The sequence below is a fragment of the Lipotes vexillifer genome, unplaced genomic scaffold (genome assembly GCF_000442215.2).
Source record: "Lipotes vexillifer unplaced genomic scaffold, Lipotes_vexillifer_v1.1 scaffold1340, whole genome shotgun sequence".
Classification (NCBI taxonomy): Eukaryota; Metazoa; Chordata; class Mammalia; order Artiodactyla; family Lipotidae; genus Lipotes; species Lipotes vexillifer.
Window position 1 is genome coordinate 221238 of NW_006796931.1, and position 17238 is coordinate 238475.

The window sequence follows — 17238 nt, forward strand, 5'->3', positions numbered from 1 at the left end:
CTTAATCTGTTTCATATCTTCAGTCATGAACCAATTCTAACGTAAATACACCCCTTTAAGAACACAACTCCACCCAGATACCAAGTCCATATTGGGGCAAGCACAGGAACCCAGACGGAGTCAGCAAACTAAGCTGCTCCAGGCCCAACCTGTTGCTGCTTGTTTTTGTAAATAAAGCTTTATTGGCACATCACCAAGGCCATTTGTTTACTTTTTGTCTGTGGCTGCTTCTGTACTCTTAACAGCCAAGTTGAGTAGTTGTACCAGAGACTATATGGCCTGTGTGCCAAAAATATTTACTCTGGCCCTTTGTAGACAATGTTTTTGACTCCTGACTTAGAATATTCCTACGAGTCTGATCTCATTTCACATGGTGTACTTTCCTGAAGACTCCCAAATATTTAAAAAAAATTTTAAAGTTTAGTTAAGCTTAGTTACTTCTAGGCCTACTCCATTCCATCCAGTAGATGAGATGTATCTTACTATAATGGTGCCAGTGTGTGAAAGGGAATCCTCTCTGAATGGACAGGTTTACACTCTATTTACACCCTTGTTCAGGTGACCCTATGACATTGACGAAGAAACAAACCAGTGGATGCATTCTTGGTTCTGAATTATCAAAGAGATGTTTGTTGGTTAAAAATGAAACTTCTTGTCCTCAGCCCTTCTGTGACATTTTATAAGGAAACTCTTGGTTATTTAGATCAAATGTCCAATTATCTTTCTGACTGCAATTAGTTATGAAAACATTGGCATGATATAATCCCTAAACCAGTATAGTCACATGATTACTTAAACCTTTCTAAAAGTATCAGAGAAGAAATATATCTTTTTTTTTTTTTTTTTTTTTTGCTATCCAGCTTCTGTTTCTGGCTTGTTTGATTTGTTGAAATCAAATGTTTTTGCAGTGTTGAAATCTCTTTTGTGGTAAATTGAAGCACTTTGTCCTTCTTGCAATGACAGTGGCAAACAAGGGATCACGCTGAACAAGAGGTAGATGACTTTATCTCCCAAGGCCATTTTGATTTCTGAGTTTAGTTTGTCTCTTGCAATACAGATCCTTTCTATACTTGTTTCCTGCCATCACATGCCATATCTTCACTAGTGTGGTTTTCCTGTGCTTAAGCAGCCTAATTTTGTCAATCTCTTTTTTAATACCAGCTTCAATGAGATATAATTCACAACACCATACAATTCACCTGCTTAAATGGTACAATTCAATGGTTTTTAGTGTATTTACAGAGTTGTGCAAACATCAGTTTATTTTAGAACATTTTCATGGCCCCAAAAGGGAACCCCATCAGCAGTAACTCCCCATTTTCCTTCACATCTACCCCGCCCCACCCCAGCTCCCAGCAACAATGAATCTACTTTCTGTCTCTATGGATTTTTCCTTTTTGTACATTTCAGATAAATAGAATCATACAATATGTGGTCTTTTGTAACAGGCTCCTTTGACTTAGCATAATATTTTCAAAGTTTATCTATGTTATAACTCTGTCAATCTCTTTTTAAACTCGCATTTTGTTTGTTTAGTAGACACAGACTCAAATATTTATGGTATTTAACCAATGACCTATGTGGTGAAAGCTCCTTTTTCAGTCTCTTGATCCATCCATCTGCCTTCAAATACTAATAGCATTTAAAAATCATATTATGGGCTTCCCTGGTGGCGCAGTGCTTGAGAGTCCGCCTGCCGATGCAGGAGACGCGGGTTCGTGCCCCGTTTCGGGAAGATCCCACATGCCGCGGAGCGGCTGGGCCCGTGAGCCATGGCCGCTGAGCCTGCGCGTCCGGAGCCTGTGCTCCGCAAATGGGAGAGGCCACAACAGTGAGAGGCCCGCATAACGCAAGAAAAAAAAAAATAAAAAAATAAAAAAAAAAAATCATATTATATTCTCTCCCTCTCTCTCTCTCTCTCTCTCACACACACACACTCACACACACACACACACACACACACACACGTTCTTATGCACACAGACACTTTTAAATTCACTAAAATCTGGCCTAACATATTTGAGAATCAAACAGTCAAGAATAATAGGCTAACTATTATTCAACATAGTTTTGGAAGTTTTAGCCACAGCAATCAGAGAAGAAAAAGAAATAAAAGGAATCCAAATCAGAAAAGAAGAAGTAAAACTGTCACTGTTTGCAGATGACATGATACTATACATAGAGAATTCTAAAGATGCTACCAGAAAACTGCTAGAGCTAATCAATGAATTTGGTAGAGTAGCAGGATACAAAATTAATGCACAGAAATCTCTGGCATTCCTATACACTAATGACAAAAAATCTGAAAGAGAAATTAAGGAAACACTCCCATTTACCATTGCAATTAAAGAATAAAATACCTGGGAATAAACCTACCTAAGGAGACAAACGACCTGTATGCAGAAAACTATAAGACACTGATGAAAGAAATTAAAGATGATACAAACAGATAGAGAGATATATCATGTTCTTGGATGGGAAGAATCAACATTGTGAAAATGACTAGCTATACTACCCAAAGCAATGTACAGATTCAATGCAATCCCTATCAAACTACCACTGGCATTTTTCACAGAACTGGAACAAAAAATTGCACAGTTTGTATGGAAACATAAAAGACCCCAAATAGCCAAAACAATCTTGAGAACGAAAAACGGAGCTGGAGGAATCAGGCTCCCTGGCTTCAGACTATACTACAAAGCTACAGTAATCAAAACAATATGGTACTGGCACAAAAACAGAAATATAGATCAGTGGAACAGGGTAGAAAGTCCAGAGATAAACCCACGCACATATGGTCACCTTATCTTTGATAAAGGAGGCAAGAATATACAATGGAGAAAAGACAGCCTCTTCAATAAGTGGTGTTGGGAAAACTGGACAGCTACATGTAAAAGAATGAAATTAGAACACTCCCTAACACCATACACAAAAATAAACTCAAAATGGATTAAAGACCTAAATGTAAGGCCAGACACTGTAAAACTCTTAGAGGAAAACCTAGGCAGAGCACTCTATGACATAAATCACAGCAAGATCCTTTTTGACCCACCTCCTAGAGAAATGGAAATAAAAATAAACAAATGGGACCTAATAAAACTTCAAAGCTTTTGCACAGCAAAGGAAACCATAAAAAGGATGAAAGGACAACCCTCAGAATGGGAGAAAATATTTGCAAATGAAGCAACTGGCAAAGGATTAATCTCCAAAATATACAAGCAGCTCATGCAGCTCAATATCCAAAAAACAAACAACCCAATCCAAAAATGAGCAGAGGACCTAAATAGACATTTCTCCAAAGAAGATATACAGATTGCCAACAAACACATGAAAAGATGCTCAACATCACTAATCATTAGAGAAATGCAAATCAAAACTACAATGAGGTATCATCTCACACCAATCAGAATGGCCATCATCAAAAAATCTAGAAACAATAAATGCTGGAGAGGGTGTGGAGAAAAGGGAACCCTCTTGCACTGTTGGTGGGAATGTAAATTGATACAGCCACTATGGAGAACAATATGGAGGTGCCTCAAAAAGCTAAAAATAGAACTAACATACAATCCAGCAGTTCCACTTCTGGGTATTTATCCAAAGAAAACAAAAACACTAATTTGAAAAGATATATGCATTCCTATGTTTACTGCAGCAGCATTTACAATAGCCAAGATATGGAAGCAGCCCAAGTACCCATTAATAGAGGGATGGATAAAGAAGATGTGATGTACATACATACAGTGGAATATTACTCAGCCATACAAAAGAATGAAATCTTGCCATCTGTGGCAACATGGATGGACCTGGAGGGTATTATGCTAAGAGAAATAAGCCAGATAGAGAAAAACAAATACCGTATGACTTCACTTATATGTGGAATCTAAAAAGCAGAACAAACGAACAAACAAAACAAAACAGAAACAGACTCAGAGATACAGAGAACAAACTGGTGGTTGCCAGAATGGAGGGGGCATGGGGGAATGAGTGAAATAGGTGAAGGGGAATAAAAGGTACAAACTTCCAGCTATAAAATAAATGTCACAGGGATGTAATGTACACGTACGGAATATAGTCAATAATATTATAACAACTTGTATAGTGATCGATGGTAAGTGGACTTATTGTGATGATCATCTCATATAAAAATATCAAATCAACATGTACACGTAAAACTAATATAATATTGTATGTTAATTATAACTCCGTTTTTAAAAGATGAATTAGGCCCTATGATCTGCCTTTGAGCTTCTGAAACGGACCCTGAAGACCAGCTGTGCAAGCCTCTTTTTTTAAAAAAAAAAAAAAATTTTATTTATTTATTTTAGCTGCGCCGGGTCTTAGTTGAGGCACGCGGGATCTTTTAGTTCTGGCATACAGGATCTTTTAGTTGCCGCATGCGGCCTTCTTAGTTGCGGGCATGTAAACTCCTAGCTGTGGCATGCATGCAGGATCCAGCTCCCCCACCAGGGATCAAACCGGGTCCCCTGCGTTGGGAGCGCAGAGTCCTACCCACTGGACCATCAGGGAAGTCCCTGCAAGCCTCTTTATATAGATAGGAAAACTACCAACTTTGGGTTACTTTGTGAATGATCCTCTATGACTTAAATTGATGGTGTGATAGATCAGAAAGAAATGCAGTTTGAATAGAGCTTTGAGTCTGAGGCTCCTTTCTTAGAGCAAAATGTTAGCCTCCGAAAAGGACTTTTAGATTTTGGGTAACACGAAAGTAGCTTAGTTACATCAAGATGGCTATCATAGCAGTATTCATTAAAATGGAGTTCTACTTTGTTGAGCTTGTTAAACAGGAATCTCAACCAGCATCCAAAAAGGGCAAGTTTTACCTGTTGGAAACTACTGAGGCACTGAGACACAGTGCCATTCCCTGGGCACCCTGTGGCTTTGAAACCGTGACCACTGTACTTCCATTAAAGTGACATTTCTTGACCACAAACTCTTACTGAATTCTGACATCAGTGTTAGTAAATAAAGTAAAGCTTCTATGTAAGCTTTTTTGAAAAGGAAAAAACAGGAAAGTGTAAATAGCATATGCATAGGATTCTTAATATTTTGACTTATTCTAAATTCTAACACTTGAAAAATAAACTAAAATAGAATACTAAGTTAAGTAATTGAGACAGATATATCCATACTCCAAAATTTAGCTTGCACAGTCCCTTCATACAGACATTCTAAGTCTGTAAATTTAAGTTTTAAAGCAGGTGGAAGCTCTTCAGTGGCGACTTAACAGACGCCATAAAATGTAGAAAACTGAAGTACTGTATTAGTGTATCTAGAAGTTTTGTGTAATGAATTCCAGAAACCATACCAAACCTTGGGCCAATTACTGAAAGCCAGAAATCTCACTGTGGATCCTCTTGTAAATGTGTGTGGCGGTACACTTCACAGTCTACACAACACGAACATGTTGAAATCAGTATTTTTGTGCTGACCCAAACCTGACCCAATACAAAATCTCTCATACCAGAAATTTAATACTTCCGATAGCCAGATTGCTCTCTCATTTCTTTTTCACCTTTCTGTGCCTTTCATATGTTCTTCCAGTTGGTTAATCATTAATTAATATTTAATGAGCCTTTTTCCCAGTGCCAATTCCTTCTCTGCTAGTGTAGCCTTTAGACAGTATATGAACTCCCCTCTTCTGCCCATTCAAGAAGCGCCGGCACTCACTGTAGGTTAATTTCCCTAAGGAAATTCATAATAGCAGATGAAGTGAGGGTTCCTTGAAAAGATCATTCGATTTTCAGGCCACTCTTGTTTTTGGCCGCGCCCTGAGGCATGCGGGATCTTAGTTCCCTGACTAGGGATGGAACACGTACCTCCTGCATTGGGAGTCTTAACCACTGGACCAGGGAAGTCGCAGGCCACTCTTAATTTAGCAATTTTCGTAGTGCATATAAAATGAGAAGTAAGTGAACCAATTTTTAATTCTTAAAAAACTTTCCAAGCACACATTTCCTGAACAAAATGGTTGTGACTGAAACAGGAAAGGGCTTAGCCTTTCTCTTCTACAGCTGTGCCACAAGCCAGTCTCTTGACCTGACCAATGTGAATCCGTCAGACTCTGGTCCTTGGAGCTGATTTTGGACCTGGAGTGAGCCAAAGGATTGGAATGCACAATAAGGAAGGGAAACCTCCGCGTGTATTAATGAAAGAGGTCAATTATGACACAGAGGCCAAGAAGAAGAAAGGGTCCTCTGGGAAGCAGAAGCATGTCTCCAAGTTTTCTCTGGTGAAAGGAGACTGATGGAAATTGACATCCATTTCCAGTCAAACGAGTGGGAACCACGTTATTTCCACCTTCCCTTCCCACCTCCACCTCTCATTCCTTTCCGCATGGACAAACAGACCAGACAGGTGATTTTGGTCAACAATTTACTTGGGCACGAAGCCAAAAACATGAGAGCCTCGTCCTGTCCATATATCTGCTCCCTAGACCTCGTTGGAAAGGGAAGATTGCTGAGGTTTTCCCTCCGCATTGCTCCGCACGCAGGCTGATTGGAGCAGGAGAAACTAAGTACTAGTATTACGAGTCCCTTCCCATGCCGAGATTCTCTTTACGATTCTGGGTTGAAACTGTACTCTCCAGAGACTTAAATAGGGGCTTGGTGACGTTCAAACTCTCGCTCCAACATTCTCATCTCTTCGTTTATTCCATACGAGTTTTTGGAAAGTGGTCCCCGAGCCAGGCTCTGAGGACTTCTAATCTCTTCATAGCCAGGGAGGGGAAGAAACAAGAGCGGAGGACCAATCTCCGCTCCCAGCAGCAGAGTTACAGTCCCCATCCCTCCAGGGCGCCCATGCCGGTGCCTATTCTCCCAACTCCCCACCCAGTTGATGTGACAGGCTCGTGGCCCAATCCCCTTCCTGGTTCCCAGCTGACTGCTAGCACCACCGGAGCCAATGGCGGCGGCCGAGGGGCGGAGGGGGCTGGCAGGAGGGGAGGGAGCGCTGGCTTTAGAACCACAGCCGCAAAAATTCCGAGCGGCAGAAGTTGTCTGAGTGCGTCGGTTGGAGGCTGTCTGGCCAGATCCGGTACTCTGCGACTTTATGTAAGTGCTCTGCAGGCGCGGGAGGGCACGAGGGGAGCGGGATCCCTGGGCGTGGGCATGAGTGGGTCCAGGAGAGAGCATCTCCGGGAACCTCGGCAGGAACGTGCCTGGCACGGGAGGCGGGGGACTGAGAGGGAGGCTGCAGAAATTTCTGTCCTAGACCTTGGGCGCCAAAGCGATCGTTCGCATCAAGGACGGGTGGGAGTGACCGAGTGTTCCCCACGACCACCGCCCGCCGCAAACACGTTTTCTGCTTTTCACTGGAGAGATGGTGCTTTCTCACTAGTTGCTCTTAACTTGTTGCCAAACTTGGGCTGGAGTCCTTGACGCCAGCCCTTGCCCTTCTCCCCTTGCGTGGCGGCGGCCCCGAAGTGGAAACCAAGCGCCTAACTTCCCTCTGTCGTCCTTCTTCAGCTACTGCCACCCTCCTCCCCCCCCCCCCCCCCCCCCCGGTCCCGGCGACGCCTCCGGCCCCCGCTAGCCCTCCTCGGGTGACCTCACGGGCTCACCCCGGCCCCCGGGCTCCACGGGGTGCGGTGGCCCGGGGAAGGAACGAGGCTCTGGTTGCCTGCCTGCCGCCTGCTTCCCTTACCATTAGCGAGCGAATCGCTATCGCACCGCGTCTCCCTATGAGTAAGCACTTTTTTCCTTTCTGTAGCAGGACATCTCCGGGCCATTAGGGCAGTACCTTTCCGTTCTCCTCTCCTCACATCCCGCGCCGCCCGTCTGCTCCCTTCTCAGTTCCTCTGGCTCTGCAGCCTCGAGCGCGCGGTCGGGGCAGCGGCCGCCCGGCACCTCCCGGGGCTCCTCTGGAGGCAGAGCCGAAGGGGCGGGGGGCGAGGGCAACATCCCCTCCTCCCACAGAGCTGCACTTGCCGGTGTTTACATTTCCCGACTCGCAGTACTTAGCTGTCTAATGAGAGGCCGGGGGACGCCGACCACCCCCGCCCGGGCTTCTCGCCAGTCCCAGAGTTGCCGCCGCCGCTGCTGCTACTTGCTCTAATGTGCTGGCGGCTCCGACGGCCAGGCTCCAGGGCAGACGATCCCAACCTGGGAGGTGGAGTGGGCTTAATGCTTTCTGACATTTCCTGTACGCGACGCAGATTCTTGCTCCACACCCTATCTGCACAACATGCCGGGTGGTACTCAAGGTTGAGTTTAGAACTAACTGGGTTGGAGAGCCTCGCCATTTAGGATCAGACAGACGGGATGCTCGGGGTGCCCGACCTGTTACCAGGGATGGGGGGTGGGGAAGAGAGCCTGGCTGGCTGCACAGTAGGTAGAAAACCTAGGTGAAATTTAAAACTACTGAGACGTAAGCGCACACTCCACTTTACAGGATGTCACAGTGTATTTGGGAGCTTAAACTTGATCCTGAAGAACCAATTTACAGTGAATTCCAACGTAGTGGCCGAAGCCCCACATATGTCAATTGGCATCACGTGCCCCAAGTCTCTGATGCCCCTAGGGTAATGGTCATATGACTTCTTTTGACTTTAAAACTGGAATGTAATGGCTGAAGTTCATTTTCCCAAAACTACCGTGACAAAGAAGGGGAGGGGGCGGTGTCAACTAGCCTCTACTCAAGGGAGTTCTACTTGGATTTGGATGAGGGGAACAGAAAGGGAATTTGGTGCTCAGATTTTATCCAAAATAAAAAACAGAAGCTGTTTTTAAAATAAGTGCTTGAAATATGTTTGTGCTGGGATATATATCTCCCCTGTGGCCCTTCAATCTAGTTATGGCTTTTCTAAATTTTAAAAATATCTTACTAATTATTTTCTAGAAAAATCGTCCATTTATTCATGCCCTATTTCATTCCTAAATGATAGATTTGAAGCCATATCCCATAAGATAGTGTTTTTTAAAAAATTAGGCTTTGTCCATGTCCCTGGGTCTGGCCTATATTCCAGTTGAACTGTTCTCTATATTAGGCATCTGCTTGAAGGTGGTGGATAATCTCTTGGCTAAAATTAACCATCAGTTATTGTGGTTTGGAATTAATTGGATCAGAAATCAGGCAGGAAAACAGTGGACACTAAATTTAAGAAATCGAGCTACTTGGGTTTTTACCTGTCAGTACTTTAGTAGAATAATGAGAGGCCACAGAAACAACTCCCATAATGACCAATACCCACCCAAGTGGCCCAAGTTAAGGTTGCTGTTGGAAAAACATGCAGATTATATATTGCAGAGTGTAGAAATGGGCAGAGGAATCTCTGAGGTTGAGAGTTTAAAAGCTTTACTTATTTACAAAAATGGATCCAGTTGATACGTATTCAGTCTTGAAAACAACTAGGGCAGCTAAAAATGAAACTGGGAATATTTAAGAGATTTTGGCTTTGTATGCTTCAGCCAAAAATCCTTGTCTACTTACTGCAGCAACCTCTGAATGACTTGAGCACTACATTTTCATGCAGTGCATGGGTTTCTGAGCCTAAAAACTAGGACAACTTTAAAGCACATAGTTCTGACCACAAGGCTAGCCTTGCGGCACAGATTAGCTGGAAGTGGACTCAAACTGCACCTGAGTTAATTGGAGTTAACTACACTGGTAGATAGACCCCCCTAGTGGAAGAGAGGTGATAATATAATTTTAGATGGAACTCCTAACAAGTATTTAACCTTAAAAAAAAGAAGAGCACAACTATCCAACTAGGTTAAAGTGGTAGGGATTTAAGTTCTTTTTAAAATAGTATTAACTCATGTCAAAACAGGATCCTCACTAGGCTCTCCAACCAGTCTTTCATTGTCTCGGTGTGTCCACTCATTTACAACTACTGACTTCATTTTTTAGTCATATGATCTAATGAACCCAGGCTTTCATTAAAATTAGAGGATTATGAGTCTAATTCTTAATTTCTACAATTAGATCTAGAAAGTTATCAGACTCTTTACCTGGGGTGGGAGAGCCAAATAAATTATGCTCTGCCTTGATTTAACACAGACAATCAACACTGAGGTCCAAGGTCTCTAGTCTAGTCTGATGCCATCATTTAGAGTCAATTGCTAAAAATGTCTAGGCTTAATGCATTTTGGGTAGAAGGATTAATTATAACTAGTGAGTAATATTTGGGTTGAGATTAAGTCTCTTCTACCAATGGTTACAAGCACATTAGACTTGACTGTGACTGTTTAGACTGGCAGAATGTCAATATCCAGGGCACTATTAGGAACCCCATGAAATTTTGCTCCTAGGCAAACAGCGTGACTGTTACAGAAAAGAAGGGGGTAGTAACTTGGCGGTGGTGCCTGAGCACTAAGGAGATACTGTATGGTGAAACTGATGACAAAAGGAAGAAAATTCACTTGCCATTTTTCCATATTCTGTTTTAAGCATTTCTACTTGCCTTTCCAAGAAATTTACTGACATAATATTCTTAGCACATAAGATAAATTCATGAATTTGCTATTGCTATAATCTAGGTGGAATGAATACGCCAAACTGTTTGTGTTTGCTGTTTAGTACAGATTCCAAAAGTAGCTGGTATAAAATTGAAAACGAACATCTATCAATACATGAAAACTTGGCTAACTGTTTTTGGAATCATTTTGTACTTGCTCATGCTCTTTTGGTGAAAAGTAATCCAGAGGGGGAAAGTTGAATCTGTGAAAATAATAAAAGTCAGTTTAGAAGAAAACAGCTAGATCATGTTTTGAGTCTGTAATTATTCTAGAGAGTGACACACCATATGATGTATGTTCATTGTGTTGGAGGTTTCAGAAGCTTTTTTGGATACATTATACTGTTGGAAGGTCTTTTAGATAGCAGTGGTCATGACTAGCTGTTTTTAGTGATGAGAGCTTTGGTTAAAATTATGGCCTAGAAATATAAAAAAACTGTCTGATCATGAAATGTCAGTCTCAGGAGAAGATCTGCTAATACTTGGGCCAATGGTAGTTATGGAGGTGAGACAGTTTCCAAAAATTCAATATGCTTAATAACATTGAATTTGCTCTATTCTTAGCACTTGAAAGATAAGTATTGGTGAGTATAAACTGTTTTAGGGATGAAAAGGCTTTGCTGTTAAATGAAAATTACAATGCTAAGGGGGACGTATGTTGGACTTGCTTCAGAAGAACTAGATTCTAGACATGGCTCTGCCACTGACTCATAGTTTGACCTTGAGAAAGTCACAAGATTATTATATTGATACTTAACATTGAGTACATACATGTGCCAGACACCACGCATTTTCTCAATTATAAAATAAGGGCATGGCTCAAGGATTTTGGTCTGCTGGGATTTTTTTTTTCTTTTATAAGATATATCTTTTATATAGATATAGTCTGGCTTACTTCAGTTATATTTATCAGTTGATTTTTTTCCAATTTTAATGCAACTATATTGAACCAAGCTAAATACCTTGTAGGCAAATTGGTGACTCTCCAGTCACCAGTGGCTTATTCTGTGACTAATGTTATTTCTTTAAAATATAGAGGTACCATTTATATCATTCCTTATCAAGGATTTTTGGCGCATTAAACTTACTGATTTTATATTATGACAAAGCTTAATTTCTCTTAACGGTCTAGAAATATGTTTGATGATAAGGAGGTAGTGGTGTTTATTGGAAAAGGCATTGAGTGTGGACTCCAGGATCTTTTAGGCTTCTACAGTTTGCACAGACAGGCCATCTTCAGTAAATCATGGAAGTTCTCTGTTTTCATATCTGGATTTTACTTTATTTGTAAGCCATCTGTTTTCAATCTGTGTATTTCACAGGCATGCTGAAAGGATAAATGAGCTATGTAAGCCTTGGTTCTTCAGCAGACAGGTGCTATATAAATTCAAAGTACTGTAGTGTATCATAGAAACACTAAAGCTTTAATAAGAGTTTACAGAAATGGTAGAATTCTCATCACTTAAGCCTTGCCACATTTTTACTTGTCTGTAAATGTTCTCCAGCCATCCACTTTTACAAGCTAAGAAGAAATAAAGCCAGACATAATGTAATGAAAAATAAGAGAAATGGTTGATAACAAGAGAAAACCTATATGTGTAATACTTTCTTATAATTGTTTTCCCTCAAATATTGTGCCAAGTAGCCTGTAAAAGCCATTAATGTGGTGGTGGTTTCTTTTTTTAACCTTTCCCAAGTAACCACTGAGCAGTATTTTGGCGTTCATTGGTAATGGTTACAAAATACTTCGGCTTATCATTCTTCATTCTTAGTTTTGTGATTGCCCGTAATAGGAGGTTTTCTGTAAAATTACTCATGAAAAATCAAATGTTTCTCCTTATAATTGCACTCTAAATTGCATATGCAGTTATGGAAAAGTGCATAATGGAGGAGATAAACTTATGTTTAAGTGGTGTGCCATCATTAACACAGAAAAGGTGAGAAGTTAATGCAGGTCTTCATTTGAAAAACAAACATGTTGGGCTAGATGACTTGTGAGGGGTCATTTTCTTTTCTTTTCTTTTCTTTTTTTTTTTTGGCTGCATCGGGTCTTCGTTGCTGTGCGTGGGCTTTCTCTAGTTGCGGCGAGCAGGGGTTACTCTTCGTTGCAGTGTGCAGGCTTCAGTAGTTGTGGCACGCAGGCTCAGTAGTGGTGGCTCACAGGCTCTAGAGTGCAGGCTCAGTAGCTGTGGCACACGGGCTCAGTTGCTCCGTGGCATGTGGGATCTTCCCAGACCAGGGCTCGAACCTGTGTCTCCTGCATTGGCAGGCGGATTCTTAACCACTGCGCCACCAGGGAAGCCCCTAAGGGGTTATTTTCAACTCCCACCCTCAAAACTATTAACTTGGAATTAATTTTCACTGTGTATTGTCATCTTGCCAATTACATGACAGTTCTTTAACTCTGTCATTCTCTGTGTTATTATGCACTTTTATTTTGTTAAAATTATGTTTGCTAACATTTGTTAAAATAGCATTTGTGAAGTGATAGCACTTAATGAAAATGGAATAAGCAGAAAGCCTTGAGTTAAAGGACTTTTGAAATAACCTGATATCCTATGACTAGTTCTGAAGAGAAGTCTCTCTTTGTTAAAAGAAATCATTTTCTTTTATAAATTCTGACCTCTTATTTCTACCATCTCTGTTTTAAAAGATTAAATATCAAATCATTTTTTTGTAATCTTGTAACCCATATATTGAAAATACAACTCTGATTCTCTTAAGCTGTTTTAAATTTATATGTATATATAATACTTGTTTACATAAAAAGTATATATATAAAATTTTTACTTTCTATAAAATAGAATTTGAGAGGGCAGCATAATAGCTTTGAATATTCATATTATTGCATTCTACATTATATGCTCTAACTACGTAGTGTTGCTCTCAGACTGACATTCTGCAATTGACACTGAATAATACATTGTTCTTTATAGACGAATGTGATTTTTAAGCTTTTTTTCCTGTATTTCTTTACTTGCTTGCATATTCCCATTTTTGCCATTTCTTATTGTTGTTTTTGACATCTTGGTGCTTGTATATCAGGTGGGGGAGAATTACCATTTAAGATTGTTTTCTCAGAGGTGAAAATGATAAGACATGATTCCTAGCGTATATCCTATTGCTATAATAGTCAATAGGTATATTTAGTTAATCTGCTGGAAAAGTGTCTTAAGTAGTGTGTACTTAGGATATTTTTTTAATCAGTTTACTTTGGATTAAAAAAATACAACACCACTTAAAAAATATGAGAAGACTCCTGCCGCCGCCGCCGCCGCCGCCGCCACCGCCGCCGCCGGGGGTGGGGGGGTGGGGGGGTGGGGCGGGGTGGAGGGCCATGATCCAAAGGAACCAGAACAGTTCAGAAAACTGTTTATTGATGGTCTGAGCTTTGAAACTACAGATGATAGCTTAAGAGAACATTTTGAGAAATGGGGCACACTTACAGATTGTGTGGTGATGAGAGACCCCCAAACAAAACGTCCCAGGGGCTTTGGTTTTGTTACTTACTCTTGTGTTGAAGAGGTGGATGCAGCAATGTGTGCTCGACCACACAAGGTTGATGGGCGTGTAGTGGAACCAAAGAGAGCTGTTTCTAGAGAGGTATTTTAATAATACCATGTTGTGTGACATGTGAAATTGTTGCAAAATTTTTGAGAGTTTTTTTTTAACTTACATATTTTTTATTTGTAGGATTCTGTAAAGCCTGGTGCCCATCTAACAGTGAAGAAAATTTTTGTTGGTGGTATTAAAGAAGATACAGAAGAATATAATTTGAGAGACTACTTTGAAAAGTATGGCAAGATTGAAACCATAGAAGTTATGGAAGACAGGCAGAGTGGAAAAAAGAGAGGATTTGCTTTTGTAACTTTTGATGATCATGATACAGTTGATAAAATTGTTGTTCAGAAATACCACACTCTTAATGGGCATAATTGTGAAGTGAAAAAGGCCCTTTCTAAACAAGAAATGAAATCTGCTGGATCACAAAGAGGTCGTGGAGGTGGATCTGGCAACTTTATGGGTCGTGGAGGAAACTTTGGAGGTGGTGGAGGTAACTTTGGCCGTGGTGGAAACTTTGGTGGAAGAGGAGGCTATGGTGGTGGAGGTGGTGGCAGCAGAGGTAGTTATGGAGGAGGTGATGGTGGATATAATGGATTTGGAGGCAACGGTGGTAACTATGGCGGTGGTCCTGGTTACAGTAGTAGAGGAGGCTATGGTGGTGGTGGACCAGGATATGGTAACCAAGGTGGTGGATGTGGTGGCGGTGCTGGAGGATAGGATGGTTACAATGAAGGAGGAAATTTTGGAGGTAACTATGGTGGTGGTGGGAGTTATAATGATTTTGGAAATTATAGTGGACAACAGCAGTCAAATTATGGACCCATGAAGGGGGGCAGTTTTGGTGGAAGAAGCTCGGGAAGTCCCTATGGTGGTGGTTATGGATCTGGTGGTGGAAGTGGTGGAGATGGTAGCAGAAGGTTCTAAAAACTCAGAAGAAAAGGGCTACAGTTCTTAGCAGGAGAGAGAGTGAGGAGTTGTCAGGAAAGCTGCAGGTTACTTTGAGACAGTCGTCCCAAATGCATTAGAGGAACTGTAAAAATCTGCCACAGGAGGAACGATGATCCATAGAAAACGTACTGCAACTTAAACAGGAAACCCTTCTTGTTCAGGACTGTCATAGCCACAGTTTGCAAAAAGTGCAGCTATTGATTAGTGCAATGTAGTGTCAATTAGGTGTACATTCCTGAGGTCTTTTATCTGTTGTAGCTTTGTCTTTTTCTTTTTATTACATCAGGTATATTGCCCTGTAAATTGTGGTAGTGGTACCAGGAATAAAAAATTAAGGAATTTTTAACTTTTCAAAAAAATATATATGAGAAGAAAACAAAAGGGTTTATGAAGAAGAAAAATAAAAATTACTCATAATTGTACCACCTGTTCATATTTTTCATCTGTTTCCTGTGTAGAACGTTAGATATTTTTTAAATTGGGATCATACTGTATATACTGTTTGTATCCAATTCTTTTAACTTATATTATGAACATGTTTTCATGTAATCAGATATTTTTGAAAATATTTAAAATTACTGCATGATATTCTATATAATGGATATTTTATAATTTATTTCGCTAATTCCAGGTTGTTGGAAGTTTTTGTTCTTTCCATATCTTATAGATAATGCTTCAGTGAACACCCTGGGGCAAAATCCATTTCATGACTCTGATTATTTCTTTGAGATAAATATTTAGAAGAGAAATTGCAAAGATTTTTGTTTTAAAGATGAATTCCTTTGACAATCTCTGAAATTTAAACATTGGTGTAAACAAAAAGAGCCTTGATTTCAAACAGCGGCTCTCAAAAAAAAAAAAAAGCCGTTCTTTATATAGTGTTTCGTATGGAGCTGGTTTAGGTAAAGTATATGTCTTGGAAATATTTTGGTTTCCTCTGATCTAGTTAGCAGGTGCAAAGGAGGATGAAGTAGAATCCTGTGGGGTATACAATCATAGGAAGTTCTATTTTTTGAAACAGAACTGTTAATTGGGGAAGGGAGACAGGTTTGTATTTAATTAGCCTTTAGATTTCAGATTGCTGTAAAACTCAGTTCAAGTACAGAAAGCTTACTTGTGACCATAAACTTTCAGTATCATGAAGAGACTTTTAATCCTGAAGTTGGTTAAATGGCTGTATATATATAAAGATATATATTTATATATTCTTTTTCAGCTTCTTTGCCATTATAGGTTATTACAAGATATTGAGTGTAGTTCCCTGTGCTATACAGTAGGTCCTTGTTGGTTATCTATTTTATATATAGAGTGTATATATGTTAATCCCAAGCTGCTAATTTAACCCCCCCTTCCCCTTTGGTAACCATAAGTTTGTTTTCTATATCTGTGGAGTTACCATATTACCCAGCAATCCCACTCCTGGGCATATATCCGGAAAAGACGAAAACACTAATTTGAAAAGATACATGCACCCCAATGTTCATAGCAGCTCTGTATACAATAGCCAAGGCATGGAAGCTACCTAAATGTCCATCGACAGATGAATGGATAAAGAAGATGTGGTACATATACACAAGGGAATATTACTCAGCCATAAAAAAGAATGAAATAATGCCATTTGCAGCAATATGGATGGACCTAGAGGTTATCAAACTGAGTGAAGTAAGTCAGACAAAGACAAATATCATATATCACTTATATGTGCAATCTAAAAAAATGATATGAATGAATTTATTTACAAAACAGAAATAGACTCACAGACATAGAAATGGCTGTGTTTGTTGATAGGCTTCTTTATCTCAGGCTGTCAGCCTCTTGAAGTACAGCCACTCCTCGGAGATACTTCAGTTGGTTCCAGACTATCACAATAAAGTGAGTCACATCAATTTTTTTGGCTTCCCAGGGCATATAAAAGTTATGTTTACACTATACTGTAGTCTATTAAGTGTGTGATAGCATTACAGCTAAAAAAATGTACATAATTAAAAATACTTTATTGTTTAAAAAATGCCAGTTTTCATCTGAGGCTTCTGTGTGTCCTAGTAACATCGAAGATCACCGATCACCAATCATTATAACAAATATAATGATAATGAAAAAGTTTCAAATGTGGTGAGAATTACCAAAATGTGACACAGACACAAAGTGAGAAAATGCTATTGGAAAATGGTGCCAATAGACTCACTTGATGCAGCGTTAGCACAAACCTTCAATTTGTAGAAAGTGCAATATCTGGAAAGTGCAGTAAAATG

General features: G+C 40.2%; 2 protein-coding genes across 3 annotated transcripts in view; both read left to right on the top strand.

Annotated features, from left to right (window-relative positions):
* The first annotated feature begins 6985 nt into the window (after positions 1–6985).
* Positions 6986–17238, top strand: part of PLS3 (plastin 3) — an 89417-nt gene continuing 79164 nt past the window's right edge. Inside the window, exon 1 of one of the 2 annotated variants that reach the window (XM_007469034.1) lies at positions 6986–7070. The gene's annotated coding sequence lies outside the window, so the exon portion shown is untranslated. The remainder of the gene's footprint in view (positions 7071–17238) is intronic. The other variant, XM_007469035.1, reaches the window with a different exon arrangement.
* On the top strand, positions 13738–14962 carry LOC103068960 (heterogeneous nuclear ribonucleoprotein A3-like). Its single transcript, XM_082931458.1, is given in 3 exon segments — positions 13738–13753; positions 13797–14077; positions 14168–14962. Coding segments are annotated over 2 exon segments (939 nt in total). The 5' UTR covers positions 13738–13753; positions 13797–13933.